The sequence below is a fragment of the Lissotriton helveticus genome, chromosome 3_1 (genome assembly GCF_964261635.1).
Source record: "Lissotriton helveticus chromosome 3_1, aLisHel1.1, whole genome shotgun sequence".
NCBI classification, from domain to species: Eukaryota; Metazoa; Chordata; class Amphibia; order Caudata; family Salamandridae; genus Lissotriton; species Lissotriton helveticus.
In genome coordinates this window covers 665,714,771-665,726,895 of record NC_136061.1, presented here as the reverse complement: position 1 = coordinate 665,726,895, position 12,125 = coordinate 665,714,771, and the positions used below count along the sequence as shown (strand labels likewise).

At 51.8% G+C, this 12,125-nt stretch overlaps 1 protein-coding gene across 4 annotated transcripts in view; it reads right to left on the bottom strand.

The window, feature by feature from the left end:
* MACF1 (microtubule actin crosslinking factor 1) overlaps positions 1-12,125 on the bottom strand; it is a 990,087-nt gene that overhangs the window by 700,510 nt on the left and 277,452 nt on the right. For all 4 annotated transcript variants that reach the window (XM_078680764.1, XM_078680763.1, XM_078680765.1 and 1 more), the window contains exon 6: positions 4,214-4,380. In XM_078680764.1, coding sequence (XP_078536890.1) covers positions 4,214-4,380 — 167 coding nt within the window. The remainder of the gene's footprint in view (positions 1-4,213; positions 4,381-12,125) is intronic.

The following is a 12,125-nucleotide window of genomic DNA, read 5'->3' as shown; positions in this document are numbered from 1 at the left end:
CAGTGCTGACGTGTTTATAGGCTTAAATACACACAGAGCAGGAACACAGTGCTGAGGTGCTTATAGGGTAAAATACACACAGTGCTGACGTGCTTATAGGCTCAAATACACAAAGAGCAAGGACTCAGTGCTGACGTGCCTTTTGGCTCAAATACACACAGAGCAGGGGCACAGTGCTGACGTGATTATAGGCTCAAATACACACAGAGCAGGAACACAGTGCTGACGTGCTCATAGGGTCAAATACGCACAGAGCAGGAACACAGTGCTGACGTGCTTATAGGCTCAAATACACACAGAGCAAGGACACAGTGCTGACGTGATTATAGGCTCAAATACACACAGAGCAGGAACACAGTGCTGACGTGCTCATATGGTCAAATACACACAGAGCAGGAACACAGTGCTGACGTGCTCATAGGGTCAAATACGCACAGAGCAGGAACACAGTGCTGACGTGCTTATAGGCTCAAATACACATAGAGCAGGGACACAGTGCTGACGTGATTATAGGCTCAAATACACACAGAGCAGGAACACAGTGCTGACGTGCTCATATGGTCAAATACACACAGAGCAGGAACACAGTGCTGACGTGCTTATAGGCTCAAATACACAAAGAGCAAGGACTCAGTGCTGACGTGCTTATAGGCTCAAATACACACAGAGCAGGGACACAGTGCTGACGTGCTCATAGGGTCAAATACACACAGAGCAGGGACAGTGCTGACGTGCTTATAGGCTCAAATACACAAAGAGCAAGGACTCAGTGCCGACGTGCTTATAGGCTCAAATACACACAGAGCAGGGACACAGTGCTGACATGCTCATAGGGTCAAATACACACAGAGCAGGGACACAGTGCTGACGTGCTCATAGGGTCAAATACACACAGAGCAGGGACACAGTGCTGACGTGCTTATAGGCTCAAATACACACTGAGCGGGGAGGAGCCAAGCTAGCGATCGTAATGGCCGCTTAGGCTCTCAGCTCCGCCGACCTTCTTATCCTGCACACTCATCCTGCTACTTATCCTGCACCTGAGCCGCGACTTGGTTACGGAGAAATGATGCTGCCTCCGGTAGTGTGCTCCCGAGATTTCTACCAGCTGTAGAACCGGAGAAAAGTCCTCGTTCAGTCTCCGGCCCCAAACAGCCATGGAACCGGGGCTTTGGGTGAATGGGACGGCCAGCCCCTGACGCAACCACAGTGGCCATCTGCTGCGGGGTGGAGTCGGCCTACCGGAACGAGTCGATTGAATTAATCACCTTTGCCGCAATTATCCAGCTCACCTAGCGGGTCGAGTGCTTGCATTACACCGTGGATCCGGGTGCTCATATTTAATTTTTTTCCTGCCCGTGTGCCGCTTGGACATTCTTTCTCTTTCTCCCGATGTTGTTGTGGGAGACATTTTAGGCGTCACGTGAGCTATGCCTGGGCACTGAGGACTCTAGCTGGCGATAGCCGTCCTGGCGCTTGTCGAGTCTGCTTCCACGCTAATGTATGCAGCGCCATGGAGTCTGCCACTCCTTTGGTCACGGCTCGACTGTATTTATGTGGGCGACAGGATGGTGACCGGCTGGACGCTCTGGAGAGCAACGTCCTGTCTACTGAATCGCAGCCGACCGGGGAGCTACCTGGGAGGAGGAATGCTGCAGCTCATGACTACGGGGCAACGCCAGGGATCAGGGATGTTATGGCGGCTCTTGATGCCCTAAGTGTCGCCCTGGATTGTATCGCCTGCGACCTGGGGAGAAGGTTAGACGCCATGTCTCGCGTTGCGGGACACTCTATACGGGATTGTTCTCGGGTGCAGGACACTGGGCCACACCTTGCACCCGAGCGGAGTGTATTGATTGCTCCGGCGGACATGGTGATGCTGAAGTACCAGGACCACACAATAGCTACTGGGCTGATTGTTACCGGTAAGGAGGGGTCCGGGGATTTTGGACCTGCACCGCGGGTGGAGATTCGGCTCCGAATGCTGCTTCTGATATTCCAGCTGTGGGTCGATGGGGTGGCCCTCCCTCTTCTCCCGGAATTGGTATTACTGAGCCAGATAACATGCACTGGGGACTTACGGTCGTACATGGAACTTTCCCACACTGACTTTGACTATACATTGTTGTTTCCAAACGGCTTTCAGGGGCAGTCCAACGGATTATCCTGTTCACCATGGTCTCCCAAACCACCTAAAATGGCGGCTGGCCAGCTGAACTCAGCATGTACAATTGATCGCACGGGCCAGGGTTGAGGATGTTTCGGTGCTTTCTGGTGTTTGTTTGGCTGGTGACAAAGTGGGACACGCATTATGATGAGTATAATGACTAGCGTCATGTGGCACTGTATGACTTGCATTACTATATGTTAATTGATTATTAATCCTGTGATTGATGACTACCGGGGGGGGGGCTTGTAGTTTGCAGGAGGGAGAAGCCGAGAGCCTGTTCGACAGCTCTCCTCCACGATTCTTTTTTCCCATTCCCTTTTCTACTTCTATGTAGGTTTAACAGTCCGGGGCTCGGGGGGGTCGGTGGCTGGGAGCTCGTATAGTGATTTCTTCTCCTCCTCCGTCTTTATTACTTCTCTTCTTGCTATATATCGGGTCTCTTCTTTCCTCTTTATTCTATTTCCTCTCTCTTCTATATTTTGGGTTTAGATACTGGGCGACAGGCACGCTGCTAGGGGGGGTAGGCCGTAGCCATCTACAGGTGTGCGGGGTGGGGGGTTGGGGGTAGGGGTTTATTATTTTTTCCTATTTTGTTTCTATGGCCCTTTTCCTTTCGCTCTTTCGGTTCTCCTTTCTCTTTCTTCGGATTTGGGATCAGTTTATTGGATTATTCCCTGAGTTTTCATTGATTTGTTGTAATCTGTGCCTTAACTGTTGTTGCATTATTGGTGTAATTGGGCGGGCGTCCAATCGGTGCTCGTAGTAATTGTATGCACTTATATCCTGACTCCCTGATGCGGCACCCATGTCTTATTTGTGATCGTCTCATTATGCTGGACTTATTGTCTGGCTCGCCCATTGTATGACTATACCTTACGGTTAGGCACCTGATACCCACATTTATTTACGTTATATTGAAGCTTTTTACGTTCTTGATGTCATCCTGATTTAAAAGTAAAATTGAACCTCACCTATCCGGAAATATGAACGATGTGTGCCATGATACTATGTCTTCAAATGTGCTGCCGTGCCCCCGGGATGTTCGGCTAAATAGCGGTGTACACTTTCACATAAATAAAGGTTTTCCAAAAAAAAAAAAAAAATACACACTGAGCAGGGACACAGTGCTGACGTGATTATAGGCTCAAATACACACAGAGCAGGAACACAGTGATGACGTACTCATAGGGTCAAATACACATAGAGCAGGGACACAGTGCTGACGTGAATATAGGCTCAAATACACACAGAGCAGGAACACAGTGCGGACGTGCTCACAGGGTCAAATACACATAGAGCAGGGACACAGTGCTGACGTGTTTATAGGCTCAAATACACACAGAGCAGGAACACGGTGCTGACGTGCTTATAGGCTCAAATACACCAAGAACATGGACACAGTGCTGACGAGCTTATGGGGTCAAATGCACACAGAGGAAGGACACAGTGCTGACGAGCTTATAGGGTCAAATACACACAGAGCTGGAACACAGTGCTGACGTGCTCATAGGGTCAAATACACACAGAGCAGGGACACAGTGCTGACGTGCTCATAGGGTCTAGTACACAAGAGCAAGGACACAGACCCATAATCAGGAGATTCCCAACACCACCCAGAAAAGAGACACTTGGCGGACACCCCTCTGGCACTTTTATACACACGGAGAGCACAGACATAATGCAGAGACCCCCGAACACCCAAGCACATACACAAAAGAACACAGGGATGACACCCTCAGAAACACACAGGGTAGTCACGCACTACGGACTATTATGAGCACTGTTACTTCCCAGGTGGTAGAAATGCTGCCACTTCCACACACAGGAAGGGCACAGCAGTGACATCATCACACACAATAGGCAAACAGTGCTTACGTCTCTTTACAAAGCATGCACACAGTGCTGGCATCAATGCACATCACAGTTACACAGTGGTCATGCCTCTGTGTACGGACAGAACGCAGTGCTGGGGCACAGTGCTGGCAGTCCAATGCAGCAGGCAGACACTATGGGCAGCCCTACAAACGTGCTGATGCAAGGTACCTGTATCTGTGAATTATTGCATTGAACATTTTGCCATCATTCCAGCACGAGGAGAAGTTGGTGCAACGGACTCCGGTGTACCCGGCCGTCATCTTCTGCGTCCACAGGAGCAGCTTCTCCTTGGCTGACATGTCCCCTGACTCGCCACTCACATAGATGTCGGAGATCTGGGGAGGAAGGCGCAAGAGGTTACTGAGGACAGAGAACTGAAGGAGAGAAGTCTGTGCCATGGATACTGAAGTCATGGGCAGATTGTTTCCAACAGGGGACAGAACACATAATTTTCAGCACCACAGCCCTGCCTCTGTAACTCTCTTCACATTTGCAATGCATGGATATGAACGAAGCAGTTCTCAGACAAGAGCTACACAAGTGTTAAGGCAACCCTGTCCATTAGTTACTGGGGACACCCAGGGACAGCAGTTGCAGAGGAGGTGAGATGGATAAAACTATATTTCTCTCAGTTTTTCAAGCATTTTGTGGTACTATCAAGGAGAGTTCCAGGGTGAGAGTGATAGAGGGAACCAGGCTGCTCACCAAACTCTGCTCTGGCTGGATCACTCAAGCGGTTTCTTTTGGCGTAAAGACAAGCACTACTTGTGAGCTCAGATGAGGGGTTGGGGCGTGTGGGTCTTGTTAGCGATGTGCAGACAGACGTGAACAGGGGATGTGCGATCTACTGGCGGGTTTTGCACATTCCTGGGTGGATCGTGTACACTGGCACACAGGCGGGAGCAGGCACCCCGTGTAGACATGAAGAGGGAGCGCGTGCTCTGATGAAAGGGTCTGCAAAGGGGATGGGCTGGTGTGGGTATGGTGCCTGGAGTGTGTGCGTGTGATACTGGGTGTGGATCAACGTGGGCATTAGTTTAACACTTGTCACAGCGCGACCCCGCCCCTGGGCATTAGAGCTCTTTACGTTAGAAATCTTACATTATAATCAAGGGAGCTATAAACACTTAATTCAACAAGAAATTCTGGGACTAAATAAATGTATGGGTTTGCCCTGGTTAAAACACATTCAAGATTGGTTCCTTAAATTGGGATTAAGGCACTACTGGGATGAGTCGTCTGATTTGACATTGGCCTCAAAAAGGCTTTTAAAAGAAATCTATTGGTCCTTCATGCATAACTCTATGTCCCTTTCTTCTAGGGTTGGGTCATTGACCACACGATTTCTCCAAATGAAAATAGCTTGGAATTTCGAACCCTTAATAGGTGAAATACAACCACAATTGGCTAAGTCCCTATACCTTAAGTAACGTTATGGCATCCTACAAATAAAATCAAATACAGTAAAATGGGCGCTGGGCAAGGATGAAGGGGATAGATGTGACTCATGCGATTTAGAATAGATGAAATATATATTTTTTTATATCATGTAAAAAGTCTATTTTAAGAGATATCTTTTGCAATAAATTGTATTTTATTGGTATTTATTTATATAGGTATTCTTTTTAAGGTTGCCCTGAAAGAGTTGTTCCTCACATCTGTTTTTATTAATATGTTTTAATTATTTAACACTTATGAACTTGTAAATACCGCTAGAACATCGTCTAATTGGTTGGTTCGATCTAGGTTTGCCCTATAATGAATTATGTAGCATTGTATTTTAATTCTCGTAGGATGTATTCTGGAAATAATTGTATTGTCTTGTGTAACCGTTATGGTTATTTTTAACCGAAATAAAGAATAAATGAATGAATGAATTGAACAATCGAAGGGAAAAGGAAATGGAAGGAGGGCGTTGAGCATTTTGGTGCGATTGTGACGGCAGATATGGGATGAAGGGCGTTGTGCACTGGTACAGGCTGCGGGCAATTGGGAGGACAGCAGATGAGGTGTACTAATAATACTCGAGGTCATGGGAATAAAACACTATTGGTTGATGAGAGAATACTATGCAAATGAATTCTTGACAGACAGACAGATAGGCCACTGACCCCCTGCCTGCCAGACTCCGCAGCGCTCTCCTCCTTGGGCTGCGCGTCAGCGGCGAGAGGGGAGCCCGCCTCCGCCGGCTCGAGCGAGGCCGCGGCCTCCTCCCCGCCGCTGCCAGGCCCCGCGGCCTTGGCTCCGAGCCGGCCGCTGTCGTAGCCCGGGAGCTGGGCCACCTCCCCGCCGCTGCCAGGCCCCGCGGCCTTGGCTCCGAGCCGGCCGCTGTCGTAGTCCGGGAGCCGGGCGTCATGCCGGCCGCTGCCGTACCCCGAGGAGCCCGGGCCTGCCCGCGCACTCCGCCCGCTGTGTGAGGAGTCGCGCGGAGGGCCTGGAGCCAGGACGCGCACGGGACTCTCCAGGGACGTCCTCTGCAGCGGCCTTTCCAAGTCCACCATGGGCGAGGGCGTGGACAGCTCAGACAGGGTCCCCTCCTCGGGCCACAGGCAGGTGAAGGCGCCACTGTCCCCCGGCTCCGGGCTCAGGCCCCCCTCGCTGCCCGGCTCCCGGTGTGTACGCGCCCTGGACCCCGCTGGCCTGTGCCCGAGGCCGGCGGTGGGCCCCGCTGCTGGGGCGGTGGGAGTCGCGCCTTGCCCGGCCTCGGACACCAGGCCGCAGTCGCTGAACTCGTCCCCTGGTCCCGCGTCCCTGGCCCGGTGGTCTGCCTCCGATGCTTCCGGGGAGCTGCTCTCTGCTCGCCCTGGCCCGGTACTCCCCGGCCCCCTCCTCGCGCCTCTCAGCGCCGGGCCTGGTTCTGCGGTCCTACACTCGCCGTCATTCTCCGGGCCAGTGGTCCCCGGTTTCTTGGAAGAGTTCCTCGGCGCGCCCTGCGGTCCCTCGGATGGGTGGCTCTGTATGGGCAGGAGCACTGCCCGGCGGTTGGCCGAGCCCGTCCTTTCAAACTCCACCAGCCTGCTGAAGGCCTTCCCGCAGCCCTGCTCGGCCGGGTTGTCGCGGATGTGGGCGATCACGGTGGTGCCGTTGGCACTGGGATCCTGCAAGCTGGCAAGGTCTGACCAGAAGCTGGCGGTCTCCAGCTGCGCCCCGCTGATCTCCTTCACGTGCACCAGTTGCCCAGGATCGGCTTCAGCGGGCACCAGGCGGGCATGGATCACCTCTGCCAGCTTCAGGGGGCTGACCTTTAACTTCTTGGGCAGTGCACACTCCTCGGGGTTACCGGCCTCCAGGGAGACGTCGTCTGTGCCTGCACCGGACACGTCCCTCTTCTTGCCCCTCCGCTTCCTCTTGAGTCGCTGCCAGGGCCTTGGAGAGGCAGAGTCCGGGTGGGCGCCGGGAACCGAGTCCCGCGGCTCCTTTACGCAGCTCATAACATTGCCCATGCCTGAAGCTCCAGTGCTGTCCTGTCGGCAGGTGGCAGGCACGTGCACTCATTGCATACCCCCGAGGCGGGAGCGGGGACACCAGGGGGTCTTCAGACAGCAGTGGGGTGGCACGACCACAGAGCAAGCTCCAGCGCAGACAGCCATCTTGCAGCGCTGGACCAGCACCGGCCGTGGCTCAGACGGGCACCGCACCAGCCTAGACCATACGGACATCATACAGCAGTGAAGCGTCGTATCCCAGTGCCTAGTTCAGAGAGCCATCTTGCCTATCTGGAGCGGCAGCAGCCCGGCTCAGCGCCCCCGTCACGGCGCGGCTTAAGAGCTGCCGGAGCATCGGTCGTCTCAGCCCCTCAGCAGCACGGGCTCAGCATCCCTCTGCAGCAAGCGCAGGACCAAAAAGCACAGGCAGAGCCGATAGGCTGCAGACTCACTCCAACCTGATGTCACTGGCAGCATCCTTGGAGGCAGACGGGGATAATGAAGTAGAAATGGAGGAGGAGGGGCCGGTGGGAGGCGGCGGGGAGGAGAGTGTGCGGCTGAGGAGCCAGGGTTTCATGGCTGCTTGGGGTAACGGAGACACGATAGGTTTGGGGAGGAGGGAGGGTGTGGTCTAGAAGGGGGGGAGGGCGACAGGTACGGGAGGAGAGGCCCTTTGGGAAGAATTCTACTGTATTGTGGGATAATCAGGAGACGGTACAGTAGTAGGGGCGTGGGGAAGGGGTGGACCCAGAGGTACACGAGGACAATGATGAATAAGAGGGGGTGGGAAGCAAAGGAGGGCAATTTCAGGAGGAGGAAGCAGTTAAGACGAGATTAGGGACCAGGATGTGCGGCAAAGGAGGAAGAGGGAAGGAATGAAGGATGCAAGAAGTGGAGTACAGTGGAATAAACGGAGGGCAAGGGTGAGGGGGTTGGAACTGTAAGGAAAATGAGACAGCAATGAAAATAAACAGAAGTAATGGAGTGCAAGAGACATAAGGTTGGGGAAAGGGACAGAAACGGGATGAAAGAAGAAGAGGCGAACAACGTGGAAGGAGTTGAAGGAAGACTAAGGAACCAACAAACGGGTACCAAGGATGAGGAGGGACCCAAGGGGACAAACTGTCAGTTTTCTGAACCCGACCACAGTGCAAATTGAATGGCCTCGAGGGAAGGCCTGGTGCAGTGCTTCATCCTCAACAGAATAAGTGCCGGTGCCCAAAGCCAGCGCGTAGAATGCCAAGGCTGGCAGCGCTGAATCCATCCCAGGCCTCTGAACCTACTGCCAGACACTCCCTGCCCCTTACTCTCACCTGTGTTGCTTTTGCCTCCTCCCTTCTGTTTTAAGTGTTTTCCCTCTGTTACTCTCTGGAAATGTGTGAACAGGAAAAATAAGTGTCGGTCCCCTAGTATAAGCGCCAGAAGCCACCTATGGTTCTAGAGGTCAGCCAAAGGGGAGGGGATGTAGCCTTACAGCTACAGCGGTCGACCTCGAAGCTGGGGGACCGGTTCGAGTCTCGGCAACGACGCTCAACAGCCTGTGATTGTAGGCAAATCACTTAAGCACCATGTGCCTAAGAAAAATGAATGTTTCCCTCTGTAGCGAGATTGGTACTCATGTAAAGCGCTCTGATACCTGATATCTTCGGGTCTAGTTCGTGCTATATAAAACTCAGGAAAAAAATGGCTGGCCTCTCTCTGTGCTTTAAAATGTACACCGCGCAGCAGGACATTAAGACATTGGCGGATCTGGCACCGCCAGAGGCCCCTGTGACAAGAGCAAGGCTCTTTTCCCCCTGGACACTCAATTCTCCTCACACTGCCCATCAGTGCTTGTTATATGACTACACACCAGTGGCAGCTCTCACAGTGTGTTAATGTCAGCTCTTCACTAACTTCTGTGGCCAGGTTCTCACACTGACCACCAGTGCCAGCTATTCACACGGCCTACAGCCTTCAGCTTCTTACACTGCCAATGCCAGGTCATCACACTGTCCGCCAGTGAGAGTTCCTCACTTTTTAGGTCTCGCCTGTCGATGCGCATGCGCATCGAGCAAGGCGAGAGTATTGGCACTTATCCGCTCTTTATCCACACTGCAAGGAATCGTGGCGATTCCTTGCAGTGCACGATAAATTTAAGCTCAATGCGCATGCGCATTGAGCTTAAATGCGCGTGCACATGCCCCCAGCCGCCTACTCTCTCTCTCAGCCTTCCCACAACTCCGCCCCCTCACTACTTGATTGCACGGCCGCTAGGCCGTGCCTCCCCTACTCTCCTCCCCCCTCCTCCTCTCCTCCCATGCCTGCCTGCCTGCCTCAACTCTCCGCCTCCTCGATCTTCTGTAAGATCCACCACGTGTTTGGGTCAGAGCTACGATTTTAGCAACTTTCACAATACTCCGCCCTCTTATTGTTCTAGGTGATGAGAAACACAGGAGATTCCCAGAATCGCCGCTGGTGCTTACTTCCGGCCCCTCTGATTGACACTCTTGGAACAATTGATCAGTGAGGCTCGGGATTTCCCATTGGAGACACTCAACAGCAGCCTGCCCAGTGACGTCACATCCCGGAACGTTCAACAGTTCACTTGCGGGAATCGAAGCTCGCCGGGACGCATGCGCAGTTGTATGTTAACAAGCACGTACTAAGCGAAGTGCTGCGAGTATGGAACTCCTGCCCTCTCCCGTCCCGTGAAATCTCAGACCGGGCATTGGTGCCACCTTTCACGAAGAGGTTCGCAGCGGGCAGTTGGTCGTATCCAGGGTCGCTTTCTCATCGTCTGCGCGATTGTGTGAATTGACAAACACTTCATCTGCGACCAGGTGAGTGTTTGTATTTTTGGAGTGTCCGAAAACCCTGGTATGGTCGCTCACTACCTGCGTCGGACAGTTAGGATTCCTTGGTTCTGTTAAAGTCGTTTGCAGCGCACACTGAAATATATGTGAATAACCTGCCTCTATTTGTTTGTTCCTGCCCCAAGAAGATAAACGGTCTTTTTAGAGCCTGGCTGGCCGTGAGCCTGATCTAGTACTGTTACTGGCACAGGGTCTTACGTTGCTGAGGGCGATAGGGTTTGTTTCGCCATTGCCTTTACGCAACTAGGACTGAACGACACTACTGTCCAGTCCCATAGCAAGCAAGATGTGTTGGTGGCACGAGCAGCTGCCCATCTGACCTGGAAGCATCGGCATGACGAACTGCAGCGATTGGTCACTAACAAAGTGTAGCCAAAGACTTGGGGCTTATTTACAAGCCCCTTGCGTCATTTTTAACATGGGGAAAAGTGGCGCAAGGGGCTTGTAAATCTGCCCCTTGGTCCCTGAGCATTGTTAGGGCGAGAGAGCACCATCATGAGTAAACGTTCATTATTTGCGGCAAAGGCCCACAGGTCTTATTGATGGGTGACTGGTGATTGCATTAATATTAAACTTTGCAATCTATTCATATGCAATGAAGGAAGAACATGTCCTAACGGGGCACAAAGATAAAAGCCCCTTATTCCAGTTCTTTCGAAGTGAGCGATCCTCGGAAGGAAGTGTCGTTGATTACAGTCCACTGTACGAAATTCTGCCGACCGGTTGTTGCATTCAGGGGCCCATGTCGATCGTATGTATTCAGGGTATCAACCCTGATGTTTTCCACAGTGACCTCTACCTTTCTGGCGCTATGAATGCAAAAACTGTGGGAACCCTGAAATTAGGGACAAAGCTAAATTAACCCGTAAGAATAACACACAGCGTGTCATTCGTATATTACCAATCCTTACCGAATAATGGGACCGTCTGATTTAAAGCGTCCCGAGTCGATCACATTTTTTCAATGGGCTCTACACAGTCAGCGCAACTCAAGTCACTGCTGGGTAGAAGATTAAATCCAACGGGGAAGGATCACACGGTAAGAGGATTCCCTCCCGTCAACAATCCAGAGTAAAAGTTTGCGTTTAGGCGTTTGTCTCTCGCGCCATATCAGGGCTTAGAAATAGAGGGCGGACCAACTAGACTTAAACCGGGGCACACAATCCCAACTTTAGAGCGGAAACTAAAAAAGGACTAGCGCCGCGAATACCTCTAAACTCACTCATCATGGCAGTGCTCTAAGTAAAGTAATATATCCAAGTTTATAACACGCAAATACTCGAATATGCCTCGAGTTTACCCAGAATGAATTTAAAAAATCTGAATTATACCAAATATAAACACATAAAAATAAAATGTTTGTCCTAGTATCTTATTTATATACTTTCAACACAGCGAAGTGTAAATAATAGTCACCCCTTATAACCCAGTGTGTTGCCTCAACCCCTTACATTCTGCAGATTTTGTAATACATTTGTCAATTGATCAATACATAAAACGATTGATTTCAAGTACAGCAGTAGTGCAAAATATACACACAAACAGGTATATCTATATTAATATTCAAGACCCTCAACCCCTCACCCTCACCCACCTTCACTCACCTTCACTCACCTTCACTCACCCTCACTCACCCTCACTCACCCTCACTCACACTCACCCTCACCCACCCTCAACCCCTCATCCTCACTCACCCTCAACCCCTCACCCTCACTCACCCTCAACCTCACTCACCCTCACTCACCCTCACTCACCCTCAACCCCTCACCCACCCTCAACCCCTCACCCTCAACCCCTCAC